The sequence below is a fragment of the Ammospiza nelsoni genome, chromosome 1, assembly GCF_027579445.1.
Source record: "Ammospiza nelsoni isolate bAmmNel1 chromosome 1, bAmmNel1.pri, whole genome shotgun sequence".
NCBI classification, from domain to species: domain Eukaryota; kingdom Metazoa; phylum Chordata; class Aves; order Passeriformes; family Passerellidae; genus Ammospiza; species Ammospiza nelsoni.
Window position 1 is genome coordinate 43,144,397 of NC_080633.1, and position 18,120 is coordinate 43,162,516.

General features: G+C 45.6%; 1 protein-coding gene across 1 annotated transcript; it reads right to left on the reverse strand.

The window, feature by feature from the left end:
- Positions 1–11,136: 11,136 nt before the first annotated feature.
- On the reverse strand, positions 11,137–15,494 carry RPL14 (ribosomal protein L14). Its single transcript, XM_059493652.1, has 6 exons — positions 15,351–15,494; positions 14,559–14,660; positions 13,884–13,978; positions 12,348–12,447; positions 11,932–11,985; positions 11,137–11,386 (listed from the first exon to the last, which is right to left on the reverse strand). The coding sequence occupies exons 1-6, from the start codon at positions 15,492–15,494 to the stop codon at positions 11,213–11,215; spliced, it is 669 nt and encodes a 222-aa protein (XP_059349635.1). The 3' UTR covers positions 11,137–11,212.
- Between the last annotated feature and the right edge of the window lie 2,626 nt (positions 15,495–18,120).

Below are 18,120 nucleotides of genomic sequence, written 5' to 3' on the forward strand. Positions count from 1 at the left end.
TAATTTTGAAATGATTCCATTTAGATGCAATTTTCTGTCAAAATGATTCCTGTCGGTGCGGCGGCACCGCAAACCTTGACTGACAGGCCGAGCTCTCCGGCTGGTCCCTCTGGATTGCCGCTCCCCACAAATAACCCTTTAAAATGCACGCCTGACAGCTGAGGAATTTGACATCAGAAACACGCTGGGATGGCTGCTGTGGCAGACAGACTCAGGTGATCAGTGGCCAAACCAGTAAGGTAAATCTAGCGGGCCGTGAAACAAACATTATGATATTTAAAAAAATTTATTTCCCCCCTCCTTCCCCTGCTTTTTAATGACATACACCATGCAAAAATCAGATTTAAAAAGCAGACCTAAGAAGCAAGTGCATTGTAAACCAGTTTCCTGAGGAGGACTCCTGAAATCCCTAGGACTGTGACTACCTTGTACCTGAGCTGGGTAGTGCTAAGCCCACCAGCACAGCCCCAGATCCCATAAGTAGCATCCCTGCTACTGCATTCTGGAAAATAAGTGAGTAGGTGTCTTGTTTTGGAAAGACAGGAGTCTGCTAAGGAAGGCAGGCGCCTCCCCTGAAATGGAGAATGTAAACCCTCCCCACCCCTCCGAACTGCTCTAAATTTTAAATTAAGGGGCTCTCAGGCAAAAATATGGGAGCAAGAAATAACAGTTCTTTAATAGGGAAGAAAAAATAAAAGGATAAAATAAACAATGCAGTACACTAGAACAACACTGACAGAGTCAGAACCCAACGTGACACCGTGTGGGTCAGGGTGCTGGTAGCAGTCAATTGGAAATGTGGCTGCAGTCCTCCTGGAGTGTCAGGTATGGTTCTGTTGGAGCAGGGGGTCCTGTAGAGAAGGATGTATTCTTCCTCTGAAGATCCAGTGGAAGGAGAGACAGCTGCTGTTCCTCTGGGGAATCCAGTGGAGAAAGCCATGCTGGTGTTTCAGAACCCAGATTATATCTGGGTAGGAATGCTTGGCTCCTCCCTCTGGGCAGAGCATCTCACAATGGGATGCTATAGTTCTTATCAGTCATGCAGTGACATTCCATAGTCTGTTATCAGCAGATGTCCCCTCCTGAGGGAGGAGTGATTGTGGTCACTCAAAAAGAGAGAAAAGGCAAACTACCCACTTGACAAAAGATGATCTGCCATACAGATGGTAATAGAATACATCTTGCCTTGCAATCTGGAACAGTATGTGAACAGTGGAAGTTGCTTTTCTTCTCTTCTTTTTCTCTTCTATCCCCTGACCACCTCTCCTCACATTCTCAGAGACATTCCTACTCACCCACACAGAGATTTCCCTGACGTTTCCCTGACTTTAGCTGAGGCCCATCCTTCCATAAGGCAGACACCACCTCTGCAGGATGAGAGACAATTCCCACTCCAAGAAACTCCCAAGAGATGCAGGCAGCAAAGGGAGATGGAGGAGAGCAGGGAGGTGGGACTGCACCCAGCTTGCAGGCAAAATGTGGGTCCCCAAAACATCCATGCCTATCACCAGGTGCTCAGACCTACAATTTCCAATACCAAAGATCTCCTGAGCCTGATCCCTCTCACCTTGTTCTTAGGAAGTAGGAAAAGCTGTTCTGTCCCCATTGCAAGGCCCAGGAGAGCAGTGTGGGTGGCTCCATTTGCTGGTATCTCCTGGCAGATCCAGCTCAGCCAGGAACAAGTGACAGGAAACAGGAGAGCTGAGACCTTTCCCTATGGTTCTCTGAGCAGGCCAAAATCCAGGGAAACCAATGGAGAGCAAAGAAGGCCATGGGTGCTATTGCACCCACAGCAGCTCCCCTAAATGATTCCACTGGAGGCACCAGAAAATCTGGTATAACCCTGACTCCATTTCATAGACCCTGCCTTGCCTTTCCACTTGCTTGTCCTCATAAAGAAATGCCTGCTGCAGAAGGATGAAAATAGGCTGATTATTTTTCTTCTCTCCCAGAAATACTTTTTTCTTTCCCTTTCTGTCCCAGTGGACCTGCATTCATTTCTCCCCTGGGAACTAAAGACAGGCAGTGGAAAGGGGACAGATTTCAAGAGCTGTCAAGGAACAGAAAGCTATTCTGCCTCTCTGAATGTAAAGCTGAAGGTTTTTTTCTTCCTTTTAGAAAAGTGTGAGACTCTAATGGGTTTGAGGGGCTATGAATATGACTTTTCACATCTGCCAAGATAATTATAAGCTTGAATGAATTTCTGAGACCCAAACCCTGCCCAGATAAATCATACCTATCAAGCACTGATTAAAAACATGCTATTCAGAAAGCCTTCAAATTTATCTTCCCTTCCCACCCCACTATCTCCTGTATCTGTTGGAAATGGGTCTCAATGCTTTACTAAGGAGCTGTAGAGGAAACCCTGGTGCTTCAGCCTTTCTTTGCAGGAGGTGTGGAAGAGATGGGAAATTGAGGCAATGGGGATCAAGCAGAATGAAGAGAGATTTGGGCTCAGACTGGGTCTGGCACTGGGACACAGAAGATGCTGAGAAGCAGGTTAAGCGCAAAACTGAGTTTTGCATCTGGTTTCAAAGTGTGACACACACCCATGACCCACTTCCCAAATCAGTATCCCTACTGGGGACAAGCAGGAATCCCTAACTCAGAGAAAAACCTGGATGTGGGTGATTTCATTCAGTTCACTGTGTGTGGGAACGACTCGTGCATCTCAGGTTTTCCTCATTTTTCACATGGAAATAAGCCCACCCCAGTCATTTATGGAATGCACTGAATTTTCATGAATATGCTGAAGAAGCTGCACACCCCCAATGCAGTAATTAGAGTAAATTAATGCTGCTGGGATGCCTTTGTCACCGTTTGTCTGACTCAAGACAAAAGGCAGAGAGGTCCCATCCTGAAGGGAGAGTAATCCTTTATAAGCAAGGGTTGAAGACGCCAGAGGAAACAATAACATCTGCAGAGGAACCACACGTTCCCTGAGTGCACAGCCTTTATACTTCCCACAAACACCTATTGTATCCTCCTTGTTGTCATGACTCAAACACAAGCATATGAAGGAAGGGACAAAGAGTTATTAATCCTTCAGAGGTAATTACTCATTCCTCCAATTTAGCATTTTAGATAAACACTACAAACTCTGAATTGCTTGTCAGAACACAGTATTGTTTTACAGAACATGAGCTGAGTCAAATGAGTTAGGGTTCATTTTTCATTTTTTAATTTCTAAGGGCTATTTTTAAAGCTCTCCTATGTTCAGCCAGAAAAAAAAAGTCTTACCACCCATGTTCTGTGTCCAAGACATTTGGTGTGTTATTAGAGAAGGAACTGTTTCCTAGCCTGCTCCTCCAAGAAAAACCAACCTCCCTGCATCACCAAGGGTCTCAGCCTCCATCTCCCACCAGCTTTTGGAAACAACTGAACTTCAGCCCCGTGTGAAAACAGTCACTGACAGTCCAGCAGTGTTGTGGCACCCCAAGTCCATGGGAGAAGGTGAACCTTCCAGGTGGCACAATATGGGTGCCCCAACAGGGTGCCATCCCACTGGGTTCCATTGCTCCCAGCAGCTGGTAACAAGGTCTTGAACTTCAACACCAACTTTCCATCTGTATTTCACCCCAGACACCTCTGTCCTCTTCAGTCAGTCCTTCCCAAGGCAAGGATCCTCCCTTTTTAAAGCCTCTTTTCTTCCTCTCACTTTCTTCTTTCTAGATACAAACCCCACCACCCCAATGAATCTGAAACACCTTTTTTTTGGACTGTCACCATGTAAATCAGGAGGTTCATATCTCAATTATTTAGCATCCCACTAATCCTGCACCATCTGCAATCTTCACCAGCAAATAAATGCGTGTGTGTCTGTGTATCCTTAACTTGATCACTGTTTGAAAATACAGGGTGTTGGATGAAGAACAATTCCACCCTGCTGCTTATAAAAGCTTTAGCACTGATGTCTCATTTTGAGATTTGTTACTGAGGCAGTTTCTCATTGAATATGTAAAGCAGTCCCTGTAAATTATACTATTTGCAAAATACAAAGGGCATTTGGTGCTGTGTCCATTCCTTAGGAGATGCCCAGGTGTGCCCTGCCAGCACAGCTGCCCTGCTCTCCTCAGGAAGGTGATGGGTTTGACTGACCTCAGCTGGCAATTGTTACACTCACAGCTCCTCACTTCTCCTTAACAAAGGCTTTGCCTAGCCATCCACTTGTGCTCATGCCTTGAGAGGCTACCCAGAACAGAGACTAGACAGGGTTAAAGAATAAAGTAGGCATTTATTAAAAAGGTTTAAAAGGATGCACCTTGGGCAGTAAAATAGCCTGGCCGAGGCTACACCCAAGATGAACAACAGGTCACGAGTTTTTAGACTTTCATAAGCTTTCACCCATTTACATATTCGGGTTAATTGTCCAATTACAGCTTCAGGTTATGAAGTCACATCCTCCCAGTTTGCTCTCCTCAATTCGCCCTTGTTTATACTTTTTGGGCCTGAAGCTGCAATGGTTTCCCTGGTTCTCAGGTTGGAAAAGGATTGTTTTGTCTGACTAAACTGTGAGGAGAACTTGCTAACACTTCATATGAAGTTCAGAGTCATATACTAATGCAGTACAGAATCTGGATAATATGAAAGCTAAAACTTAAGGCATCAGTGGCCTTATGGAAGGTGGCCAGGAAAAGTCACTGGAAACTCTGTATCATTACAGAAGAAAATTCCTGAAGAGTTGCAAAGTTAGTGCACAAATTACTCAGGCTTAGAGGGACTGAGAGTTAGTATGAGGGGTTCAGAGAGCTTCATGACTGATTCCCTTGGCCTCCTGAGCAGGAGTTGTCCAAGTTCATCTTGCTGTGAGGTGCTTAGAGAGAGAAAAGGAGGTGTGGGGAGGCTCTGCAGAGACCAGCTGAGCTTGTCCCTGCCTGCTCTTGCACCTCACAGACAGGGCCAGGGTGAACACAAGTTCTCCTGCGCCATCCAGAGCTCCCTGCATGGCTTAAAACTGCAGGCAGCTTCTAGGAAGCCTGAAAGGGAGCACAGACAATGAATGCCAGGTGGGAGCACAGAGCATTGCTGCCACGTTAGTGGCTCCAGGTGCTGCATGCCCTGCTTCCCCACTGAGTGTGACTGTGGCTCTCCAGGACAGGGGCCATCAGGCTTCACACCTGACTTCATTTTCCTCAGAGCCCCTCAGCAAACCCCCAGCTCTAACCTGCAGGATCACACAGAAACCAGGGGAAATGAACACAGACTGATGCATGGAACATTTCCACACCATACCCCCCCCCCCAAAAAAAATTAAAAAAAAAAAAAAGAAAAAAAGAGAGAGAAAGCAAGACAGAAGCAATCTGTTTCTTTACCTGCAAGTAGTTATTGGCATATGCCTGAGTTGGGACCACAAAGACACTCAGCTGGCTGTGTTCATACCTTTGCACCAGGGAAAGTCCTCTGTGATGCCAGGATGGGGGAAAGTGAATGCATTAACACATGGAGCAATCAGGCAGAATTTAATCTGAGAGCTTTGAATTGTGGCTGCTGAAAACAGGGTCTGGCCAACATATGGGCTCATGAATCTTTTCTGACAGCCCTGCAGTTATGGAAGCAAGAAGTGGAGCCTCCTGGTTATAAATTGGTCATGAATAAATTCAGGTTGACAATTAGAAGGTTTCTAATAAGCAGAGGATTAGGTTCTGGGAACCTTCAGACAGGAGTGGGCTGTGAACCTTTGTCACTCCCAATAGAGCAGCATAGGAGAAGAGAGGAAAGAACTAAATGGCATGGAGAATTTATCCTGTCCATGGCCCCAGGGATGGCTTTGTATCACCTGCTAGTGGTGCAAAGCAATAGCCCTGGAGCTGAATTTTGAATTTCTTGAAAGTTTTGAGTAGAGTGGCCAGAAAGAAAGGTCAGATTGTCAGGGTCTAGCTTGTTGAGCATGTTCTCCTTCCAACCATCATGAAGACACCAAATTTCCTGTCTGAGCAGTGACCACCCAGTATTGCTGGCAGTGCCTGTGACCTCTTATCTTGTGGCATGGCACTGGAATTTTCTTCTGCCCACAATCCCAAATTTTCTATAGGATGCTGGAAATTATTTTGCTGCATGGTTTGTGTGGATGCTTTTAAGTCTCCTGTTGGAATAATTGTCCTGTGGCATAATTGCCTGCACTGACATTTAAGTGCAACTCTCCTTCCCACTCTAGACCTGCTGTACTGCCAGCAGGGACCTGGCACATCCAGTATGAGCATCCTTCCTTCCAAGGTCACAATCAGGTGTCTAAGAGTTGAGGAAGCCCTGCTCACATCTGGGATGAGGATCTGCATGCATCACCAACAGCAGCAGCTTGTCAGCCTCTCCCTGGACCTTGAAAAATGCTTCAAGCAAGCGGAGCAAAAATGATGCCACTTTCAGCTAGTCAGACTTCATTTATTTCATTATGCCATGAACTCTGATTTTTTTGCATTATCCACAGAGACTCCTAGGATGAGCTAAGATTCACATGTGCAATGTGAATGAGGCAAGCAGTAGAAATAAAGAATAAACAAGGAAGAAACCCCTCCCTGTAAAGTTATTCAGGGATTCCAGGGAGAAAGATAGGGAAGAAGGAAAAAGCCCTCAAGCCTATTTTCCATCTCTTCTTTAGAATATTTTTACATAGCACCTGACTGTGACAATAACACAGCTAGCAATGGCCCTTTCCTTTGTAAACAGAAGGCTCAAACAGTGGCAATAAGTCTTGGCTGGTGAGTTATTGTGAAAAATATTCAGATGTTTTGCTCTCCCACTGTGTATCCTCAGGTAAAGCTCCAGCATTTCTCAAAGCTAATATTCTTTCATGCAATTAAATATGTACACCACTACTTTTTTGAAGTATCTCTCATTTTCATTAGAGCAGAGCTTCCTGATAAAATCCTGCCACATGAACCTTTATCAGGGCTCTGAAACATCACCTGCACTCCACCAGCAGCCCAAAGTGGATGTGAGAGAAGAGCTCAGCTCTGCTGAGGGCCATGATGAGCAGGTCAGGGCCTCTCCTTGTTATGTGTGAGGAACAGTTAGAGAACTAAATAATCCTGAAAAATGCCCTCCAACCAGGGATCACCAAGGAAATGTTATAAAGTGCTTCTCCTATAACAAGAACTGGGTCAATGCCCTTTAGGAAGGAGGAAGTGGCTCTGTGCTGGTGACAATGACATAATTTTTATGTTGGTGACCAGCACAAAAAGCTGACTGTAGGTAAAAGACTTCTCTAATTTGGATGCATATAGTGGTCTGAAAGCTTATGGGGGAGGTGGAGAGTTTGCCAGAAAGACTTTCCTGGAGCCCACTCAGTTTTATCATCTCTGAAAGGGAGATGAGGAAAAGATGACCAACTCTTCTGTTTATCTAAAACAAGAATATAATACAGGGACAGCTGCACAAAGTGAAGGTTGGACCACATTCCCACTTAAGGGCACCATGAACTGAAAGTTGCACAGCCCCCAGGAATGTGGGGGAAATTGTGCAGGGATTGTGCAGGGAAAAGGGAATGGGTACACCATCAGTACCCACAGGACCTGTGTCAAGGCAGGGACAAGGACTGCAGGACAGCCAGGGATATTTTGTTTAAACTGGTAAAAGCTCATCTTGCTGCTTCAGTGGAGGAAATAGTACAAGCTCAAAAGTACCTGAGTGTGACAATAGTATATGCAACTTCTAACTCAAAACAACATTAAAAATTCCCAAATTAAACCCCCAAACAAACCAACCCAGCCCCCCTCCATCTCCCCAGAATTATAGAATAGAATAACAAAAAGCTGAAGATCTGAAATGAGTAGACCACACAGTCATCCCTGTAATTTGCTCCACTTACCACTTCCTTGCAAGCTGTATTTACTCATATACCAATAATGCTGTGAATAGAAATTAGCAGCCCTTCATGTTGATAAAAGGCAGGCACGTGGAGCTTTCAGAGACACTTTAGCAGTGTGCACAGGAGAAAAGCAAAGAATCCTTATGGGGCTGGAAACATTTAAGAGGCACTATAATTGAAGCAAGACAAGATAAATAGAGCTGTAAATGAGACCAGATTTGTCACAAGTCAATCAGTAAATGCAGAGATTTCTCTTTCAGGTCTATTACATCTCAATGAAAAAAATTGAAACACATTCAGATGCCAAACACAGTAACAGACATGCTAGTCAAGAAACAAAAGAATGCAAATACAGCATTTTCAAGAAGAAATATGCATCACCAGCAAATTAGTTGGCACAGAACTGTGGCTGCTTCATGGAAATAACAGATTTTACACCTTTTAACTACAGATCATGCCAAGGGGTCCAATCCTACTCCAGGAATTGCTCACGTCTCCCAGACTTTGCAGCACAGAGATTAGAACTGGGTTTGCCAAGTACTGGTACTGGTTTGGGAAACACAGCAATTACCTGCTGATCTCAGGGATGGGGTAAATGCACTGCTCTGCCCCCAGCAAGCTCACTACACATTCTGCATGAAGTGATGCAAGAGAACAAACACAGGGTCTTCAAGCTCTTTCTAAACAGCAGACCCCATTTCTCTATGCTCAGCTCCAGTAAGCGAAATAAGAAGCATATCCATAGTCCATCAAAGTACACCTTGGTCAACTATAAAAGCAAAATAAAGAACTGGCTAAGCAGGTCCAGTGCTCTCAAGTGTTTGTGCCGTCCTTTTTGTTTGGCACCATTCCTTGCACAGGAAGGCAGCGCAATTGCCTGGCCTTAGAACAACCTTATGGAGAGCTAACGTTGCCATCGTGTGGTGACCTTCAGAAATAAACTGCACTCCTGCAGTTCTCCGTCTCCCCGGCAGCTTTACCAAAAGGCAGAACCAGCCCTGAGGGCTGGACAATGCCCGAGGACTGAAAGGAGGGTGGCTTGCCCACAATACAGATTTCAGAGAAGTTTCATGAGTTGCTGAAAGGAGCACCAGATGCTGCTCACCTGGAACACAGTGAACAGTCAAAAATGCACAGAGAAGATACTGAAACCTGATATATTCTGTTATTGCTCTTTTCCCCTGTCCTGGGTTGACTATATGATGCTTTTATCCCCAGTCGTCTTGTTCCGTTTATGCTGTTTATGCACCTTTAAGACTTGTTCCAGAGAGTGAGGGGGGGAGAGAAGTTTCTTTTCAGACACTGCTCACTTCTCCACATTCCTGCTCCTGGACTGTGTTGTCTGTGGATGGACAGACAGCAGGACAGAGCTCTCCTTTCTTTCAGTTAGTTTTAGTTAGCTGAGGAAAAGAAGTTCCGTGGACTGTGGATTTTTTTCCTTTCCTTTGGACCTCTTTAAACCTGCTCTGGACTGAACACCCAGAGGAGCACAAGCAGTTCGCACCTGTGGCCCACCGGGCTGGGCTGTGGCATTTCCAGTGCCAGAGGGACTGATAACAGAGTGGGTGAGCTGAGCTACAGCTCACCAAGGGGACCTTCTGAGTTTGTCATCTCTTTTGGAGCAGCAAGAGTTTTATTGTTTAATATTGTTGAGGTTTTATTGTTTAATAAACAGGTTTTTTCCACTTTTCTCCAAGGAAGTATTTTCTCTCTAACCGGTTGAGGGGAGGGGACAATTGAATCTGCTTTCCTAGAGAAGACCCTTTGGGGTTTCTCTCCAAAATTTGCCCTGAACCAGGACATCCCCTTTTGGCCAAACTGTAAAAAACAGTTGTTTGACAGAAATACTTCTCGTTAGGTGTGGTGTTACAGAGCCCAGCTTTAAGGCACAGAACACTCTCTCCCCCCAGCAGTGCGTAAAACTTTAATGCCCCACTCTCAAGGCAGTGCTAGGGCAGACACAACCCTCTACATGTGTTTTATACCTCTGCCAGGTTGCTCTCCAGGACAATCCCAGCTCCCAAGGATTGCTGTACACCTTATATATCCTGGAAACACTGTAGCTGCCTCAACAGCTGCTGAGTAGTAGGAATGAAAGCACTGGATAAACTGCAGTCATAGGCAAAGATGTCCAGGGGAAGACAGTACCTTTAAAAATGAGTAAATGCTGTAGAAGCATTTCTGAGCTCCTTATGATTGAAGGCACATCTGTTTTCTGTACAGGCACTTTTACCATTTTTTCCCCAGTCTTATATAACCAAGCTTAACAGTAGTACATAAAAAAAACCAAGAACCCTAAGGGGCAAATCTTTCACCTCAAAGAACCTCCAGGTTGATAGAACTTTGAAGTTACTTTCAAGTTAAAGAGTTTCAGAGTAGGTGGATTTAATCACTTCAAAATCCAATTTAAAATCAAGGTCTCCAGACACTTGAACATGGCTTTTAGTCCCAATTTGCATAATTTCTGATTTTTTTTCCCTCAGCAGTTATATCCCCTCCTATCAACCATGTGCTTGAGCTCTATTTCCAAGGGTATATAAATAGCTCAAGACAACACTGTATTCCTTTAAGTGTTTGGGTATGCCTAATGTTGGCTGAAATGAAGCACTAACCATATAAATAGTTAAAGCAATTTTAGCTTATCAGTGTACTTGACAACATTTATTTGAGTATGTGTATGACAATATAAAGGTCTCACAAATTGATTGTTTAAAATAGATACTTCCTCCTTCAATTTATATTTGACTGAAAAAAATAATTTGCTTTTAAATTATCAGATATCTCAGACTTTACAAGATTTCTCCAATCAATGTGAAGAAAATGTATCTCCTGCCAAGAAACTACAGGAGGAAACACAGGAAATTACATGGATGCTGACACTGAGATTTGTAAACCTTATTTTCCAATGCAGACTAAACTGAGCAGTTCAGTTACAGATGAACTGATTTTTAGGTCATGCTCCCTTTTATTTGATGGTTTTGATTAAATAGTGGAAATTAGTTCTAACCAGAATACATCCTTTCAGCTTATGCCTGAATTTATACAGAACCATTAGTGTGATTATTTTCATGTATTCTGCACTCAAGACTTTGCAAGTAACACTGTACATTCCCAACCAATTCCAATAGCAGACTGCTTTGAAATGTCAGGATGTGACCTACTTCAAATAACTGGAAATGCAATTATTTCAACTGGCATTGTGTACTGAGTACTGGGCACAGCATGGCAAAAGCATTTCTGCATGTTCCTGGGGAATACTAGAATCCAACACTTGGACATTAAAAAATAAGACAGACAATCATTCTTGGTTAGAAATAAAAACAAACGTATGATTTAAATTTAAATCAAATGTTTGTAATTTTAAAATTAGAACAAGGACACAGAGTTACACATAATGAGAAGTTCATTTTATTTCTGTGCCTTCTGTGCCTTGGGTGCTGGTGCCTTCTCTGGCTTCTTAGCCTTGGGTGCCTTCTCTGGCTTTTTGCCCTTTGGTGCCTTCCCTGCCTTCCCAGGCTTCTTGGCCTTTTTAGCAGCAATCTTCTGGAGCTTCTTCATTTCATGCTTGATGATTCTGTTCCTCTGTTAAAAAAAAAGAAAATATTTACAGTTCATCAGCATGAGAAGAGCAAGAGTTCAAATACTGTACCTTAATTCAAATTCTAAGCTTTCAGATTCTGCCTCTTTTCATTATCACCCCTTACCACGCACTGTATCTGAAATGTCAAATTCCACCTAAAACTGTTCTAATCTACCAAGTGGACATTATCATTCTGGCCAGTAGCTCAAGCATCTCAATATTTCATGTGTAATGATTTTCATTAGAGGGTGAAATACTAACAGCCACCCATCCAGAATATTTGATTTTATCAGCTAGCAATTCCATCCTCAGTTGTAACTTGGGAGGACTGACACATGGATTATACAAGCTCAAGTCTGACCAACTACAGAAGAGAAAGTGGTGACATACAAAATGCATGGAAAATTCAAGGCATTCACACCCACAGTGTCATCCCATAATGCAGGCCAGCTATGAAAGTAAGCTACCAACACTGGATGTGAGGATGTGACTCCAAAGTGAAAGCTACAGGCTTTACCCCATGAAGAAGCAGCACTCAAACACTTACCATTTTCTTTGCTTTCATCACCTTGTAGCGATCAAAGTCAGTCATTTTGGCTTTCTGTGTGAAAACAATCAGTCATGAAACTCTGATATATGCAAGTAGTACAACTCAGCATTCCAAAGCATTCCTGAAGTAACTGATCATCTCCAAATGATGTTTAGCTGCACTTCTGGAACTAGCTCACAATTTAAGGCCTTTGCACCATCCCAGGATGCAGGAAAAGAGGCTGTTACAGAAACAACTGAACAAAACCCCATGAACTGTTAAAATACAGGAAGTTTAAGCTGTTAAGTTAAAAACATGTGTCTTGTCTACCTTTAATTTTAACTTGCTATTGAAAATGTGCAGCCTTTAGACTGTACCTAATTTTACAAAGCAGAAGCAGTACATGTGCTCCTCATTCAGTGAAACACTGTTACCTTTTCTCGGGCCTCAATCTTCTTTGCCCATCTTGTCGCTGACCATTTCTCATTTATGTTTTCCTTCTCCCAGGCAAGTCGCACACACTTCTGCCGAGCGCTGCATGGGAACAGTCACAAAATCATATTCACAGTCTTTATTAAAAAAAGGTTCTCCCTGATGCTGGCCTCCCAAATTTCATTCATTTCAAGGGAAGATGACTCCTCTACATTACTTCAGACACCTTATCTAAGTCAATGTCACATGCATCTCTGTGGCCTAACTGACATTCTGTTGAGTAAGTGCTGTGCTAGCACTGACAGAACCACAGAATGGGTCAGGTTGGAAGAAACCACACTGGGGTCACCAGCTCCAGCCTCCCCGCTCAAGCAGGGCCATCCCAGACTACATGGCACAGGATTGTGTCCAGGGGTTCCTGAGTATCTCCAGTGAGGGAGACACCACAACCTGTCTGGACAACCTGTTCCAGTGCTCAGCCACCTGAGCTCCAGGAGATCACACCTCTCCTGTGCTGAGGAGCCCAGATGTGGACACAGCACTCCAGGTGTGGCCTCAGCAGAGCAGGATCATCTCCCTCACCCTGCTGGCTGCACTCCTCCTAATGCCCCCAGGACACCACTGGCCCTCTTGGCCACAAGGACACTGCTGGCTCAGGGACAGCTTGCTGTCCACCAGCACCCTCAGGTCCTTCTCTGCACAGCTCTTTCCAGCACGTTGGCCTCAAGCCTGTGCAGGTGCTCGGGATTACTGTTCCCCAGCTGCAGGACCCTGCACCTGCCCTTGTAGAACTTCCAAAGTTCCCTCTCTGCCTGTCTCTCCAACCTGCTGAGATCCTTTTGAACGGCAGCACAGCGCTCTGGGATATCAGCCACTCCTCCCAGCTTTGTGTCACCAATGAACCCGCTGAGGAGGCATCTGCCCTTCATCCAAGCCCCTGATAAGTTAAACAATATTGGGCCCAGTATTGAACCCTGTGGGACACCACACACAGGTGACAGGCCACCAACCAGACCCTGTGCCACTGACCATGGACCTCTGGGATCTGCTCCCAAGCCACCTCCCTGTTCACATGAGCAGCTGCTCCTAGCACTGCTTCAGGATCAGAAGTACTGCTCCTTTCTGATTCTAAACTACAGAAATTCATACATTAACTGAGCTAAAAGAACAGAATGAGTTCAGCCTCCTACAATCCTAGTGTAGTTCTGTAAGCAGGGAGCCCATTTAATGCCTGAAGGTGACTGAAGCAGTAGCAAAAGCAAAGCTGCAGCAGCATTTACCCTGCTTTCCCCTACACCATCCACCTCAGAACTACCTGTGAGATGCCTTGACTGCTGTGAAACTTCCTTTGCTCCTCAACAGCAGCTACCAGCCAACACTGACAATGAAAACCTAAATATATTCAACTATGGTATCACAGTGTGCCAAATTTTTACTGTTAATCCACTACAGTTTGAACCTTCTAGACTTAGCAAGGATCAGCCATCAGGTGACAGCGTGGGGGTTTTTTAGGCAGGTCAAGAAAGATGGCAGCTCACCTGTGTGGGAACTTGAGGACAAAGTCAGTCAGCTGCATGCACTTGAAGGGCATGGCCTGCCTCCTGACACCACTGCAGGGGCCATCCACCAGTGCCTGGAAAAGGGAAACAAATGTGGGGGTTTTGCAGCAGATTTCTCACTGCATTCGATTTAGACAGCTGCTGCCTAATAATGTATGAACAGTATCTTGACAACACTCATCCCAAACTGAAATACATATTAAGCAGACAGAAGTGGAGGTTGTTAAATCTTGCCTGTACAACCCAAGCTTTACAGAAAAAAAAAAAAGACCTGAAGGCCTGCCTTTGACAAAAAACCAAACTGAATAAAAAAAAAAAGTGGACAAAACTAAGATGTGCACTGGAAGAGTCCCCAACCCCAAATAGTCACTTTATATATACATTAATGCCCTTTAATTAATAAGTTTAGATTCCAACTGACATCCCTTGTCCACTTCTACACCAAGGAAACACAGCAGAGAGGGGATGTATCACTTGCTGGGGGGCAAAAGCGTGCTCCTAAAGGTATCAAATACAAGTTGTTAAACCCTACCCTTCTATCAATTGCTTATTTGAAAACAGAATTTCTATTGAAATCAATACACACATACCTCAGCACACAAGCCTCTGCTAAGGCAGAAAGGAGGAAATCCAGGGGCAGCACTCACAACTTACCCTGTTTTGGTCAATAACATCCACGATGGCCACCAGCTTGCCAGCGTGTGGCCCGAAGGAGATGAAGGCAACTCTGCCGATCTCCACGAAGCGTTTGAACACCTGGGAGGGCAGGAATGGACAGAGTTAGGCGAGAACACACCCAAGGCCATCTTCAGATTCAAGGATCTGAGAACCTTTAAAGAGCTCCCAAAAAATCACAGAATGGTTTGGGTTGGACAGAGACCTCAAAGATCACCTAGTCCCAACCCCCTGCCGTAGGCAGGGATATATTCCCCTTCACCAGGTTCCTCAGAGCACCATCCAGGTTTTTAAAAATTCTAGGGATGGGGCATCCATAATTTCTCTGGATAGCCTGTTCCAATGCTTCAACACCCCCACAGTAAAGAATTTTTTCCTACTAGCTGATCTAAACCTACTCCCTTTCGGTTTGAAGCAATTCCCCCCTGCCCATCACCACACGCTCCTGCACAGTCCTACCCCATCCTTCCTCTACGTTCCCTGCAGCTCCTGCAAAGCTTTCGGACCGCACGAAACCCCCACGCTTGGGCACAGCGGCCGCGCTCCCGCGGCGCCCCGAGCCCGGCCCTGCCCGGGCCCGCACCACACGCGGAGCGCGGCCCCGGCCCAGCGCGGCTCAGGCGGGTGCGGGCTCCCCGCCGCTGCCGCCGCGGGTGCCGGCGCAGGGAGGCGCGGGCGGGAGCGCTGGGGCGGCAGGGGGAAGCGGCGGGAAGCGGCGGGAGCGCGGCGGGAAGCGGCGGGGCCGGCGGAGCGGGGCATGGCCGCACGTACCATGATGGCGGCGGCAGCAGAGAGGGCGGCACGGCCCCAACGCGCCCGGAAGCCGCCGAGGCGCCGCCGCTGCGCCTGCGCGGGGCGGAGCGGGGAGGCAGCGGGGACGCGCTCTCGGCGTGGCCGTGGCTCCGCGGCGCGCATGCGCTGTGGCGTCAGGGCGCCCGTCCATTCCCGTTCCTGTCCCAGGTCTCCTGTCCGTGTGTCCGTCTGTCGGACTGCACGGCGGCGGGCGGTCTTTTCCTGAAGAATCAGTTCTCCTCTCACCGCCTGCAGGTCCCGCCCTCCTCCACAGGCACTGCATTAAGCTGTGTCTCTGTGGCCGCTCTGCCGCCCAGCCTGAGCTCTGCCTGCGCTGCCGAGTGTGGGACACACCGAGAGTGTCCAAAGTCAGAGCGCTCTTGGTGTGAGGGCTGGTACACTTCTTGCCGCTTTCGGCTGTAGAGTTACCTTTCTTCCCAGTGGCCTGTGTGGAGCTGTGTTTTACAGTTGTGCTGAACACAGGGTTGATAACACGGAGATGTGTTTGTTGTTGCTGAGCGGGGCTTGCACAGATCCAAGGCTTTGTCTGCTTTCCATAGTGCCACACTGGCTGGGAATTGGGAATGCAGTTTGGGAGGCTGAGAAGAGACACAGCTGGGACAGGTGACCCAGACAGCCCAAACGGATATTGCAGACCTTAGGACATCATGCTCAGTTTATAATGTAGGGGAAGAAGGAGGAAGCAGGAGACATTTGGAGTGATGGTGTTTGTGTCTCCATGTCACCACCATGTATGATGGAGCCCTGCTCTCCTGGAGGTGGCTGAACAGCAGCTGCCTATGAGGAACAATGAATTAATTATTTGTTTTCATTTATTTGTGTGTGTAGTTTTTACTTTATTAAACTGTCTTTATCTCAACTCATGAGGTTTCCAGCTGTTATCCTTCCATTCTCACCCTGATCCTGCTGGTGGGGGACTGAGCGAGCGGCTGCCTGGGGCTTGGTCACTGGATGGGGGAAACAACCACAACTTTCAAACCTAGTCAGCAGGAAAGGGGACCTGATCAGTGAAACAGGCAGCTTATATATACATACATACATACATACATACATATATATATATATATATATATATATATATATATAAAAGAAGAGGGTCTTGCTTTTAATGATCAGGATTTTCTTGCTGAGAACATGGTATTCAGGAAATAATGAGTGCTGTCCACTTCAGAACCTGGATCAGTTTTGCAGCTTGCAAATTTCCACCCCCTAGAACAGCATTTCTTCCCTCTCTATTAACAATAGCTTTTCTACCAGCATGAAATACTGGTAGAGGGGGTGCTATCCTCTAAGACATGCTAAAAATAAAAAGTCTGCTTGGCTTAATTTTTCACAATTTTATTGATCTTCATAAGCAGGCACTGAAGAGTGTAAAAATATAAATAACCTCTGTACACATTCCCAAGTGTTGTCAACTTCCCTGTCTCTCCCAGAGATCCTTTCAGTTCTAGACAGCAGGACAGGAATCTGGCCTGTTGATCTGGTTCCAGCTCACACCTGGGGAGGGACTTGGCTGTGGTCACTGAAGCTGCTGGGCTGGAAGTTCAACACCCTCAGCTTTCCCATCTGAAACTGCCAGGAGAGGTACAAGGGAGCAGGTGGGTATCCTGGTGACACTGAGGGAGGCTGTGTGCATAAGGACAAGAGGGAAGCACTAAAAAAGCAAAAGAGGTGATTCACGGGGGGAATTTGATTCTTTGAACAGATACTGGGCCTATCCAAGTACATCTGGAAGTCCAAATGGTTTTTGAACAAATTTAATTGTTCTTTAGCTGCCAGCTCTACAGAGACCAACTTCCAAGTGTGTTCCATTTGTGTAAAACCACATCTGAATGGCCCTGCCACTCAATAGCAAATGTTTTGTTGGGCAAGTAAATATTCCAGAGTACAATTTTCCACTGAAAGTTGGCAACAAAAGAAAACATTTTAATTCTCTCATCCAACTGTCTGAGTTTTTTTCACCCATAACTGCAGTTACACATACATCACACAAAATATCTCATGCCAGCCTCTGTAATGTCCATGCACTCTGAAGTCAATTTTACACTTTATCAGATATAACTTTGATGCCACAGAGCTCTTCATCATCATATAATACCTTTTACCTTATTGCTACTCCAGTAAGACAGACAACACTTAGCAGTATATCAATAGAGAAGGGACAAAGCCCTATTGATCTGCTTGAAAAATCACTTTTTTCTTTTTTTCATTTAAAAAGATATTTAGCTCCCTTCAAATCATCTGTCAGCCTATGAACAAAGCACAAATGAAAACAAAACCCCAACCCCACCACCAAACATAAGTAAGAAGGTGATATAGAAGCAAAAGACTGAACTTAAAAACATTATTTATGTGTAAAAATACTGGCCACTGTTCTCCTATCTATCCCCTAATCAATACTGGGAGTAGATGAAGCTGAGAGAGTGCTATGATTTAAGGGAGTGTGAGGTTTGGTGAAGAATGGCTGGGCTGTTTGCTGCATGAAGGCAGCAGCAGGAAAGCTCAGGAGTCACAATGTTTGACAGAAGCACCTGCCAGGTGATCCCAGGGCGGCTGAAGGACAGTGCAGAGGCTGACCAAGGCACTGGAGCCATGACTGCAGCTAAAAGGATGGTTTGCTGGCCTGGAGACTGGCTCCTGTTCCTCTTGGCCTTGAAAGAAGGGCTTAACATGTTAATGGAATGTCCAGATCTGAGACTCTGCCCATAGAGCTGAAATAATGCATACA

What these genes read in the sequence shown, in the direction of transcription:
- RPL14 (XM_059493652.1), bottom strand. Translation starts at nt 15,494, where the DNA reads ATGCGCGCCGCGGAGCCACGGCCACGCCGAGAGCGCGTCCCCGCTGCC. An exon ending in ATGTTATTGACCAAAACAGG is followed by an intron (nt 13,979 to 14,558) that starts GTAAGTTGTGAG and finishes TCCCTTTTCCAG; the next exon opens with GCACTGGTGGATGGCCCCTG. An exon ending in AGATTGAGGCCCGAGAAAAG is followed by an intron (nt 11,986 to 12,347) that starts GTAACAGTGTTT and finishes GTTTTCACACAG; the next exon opens with AAAGCCAAAATGACTGACTT.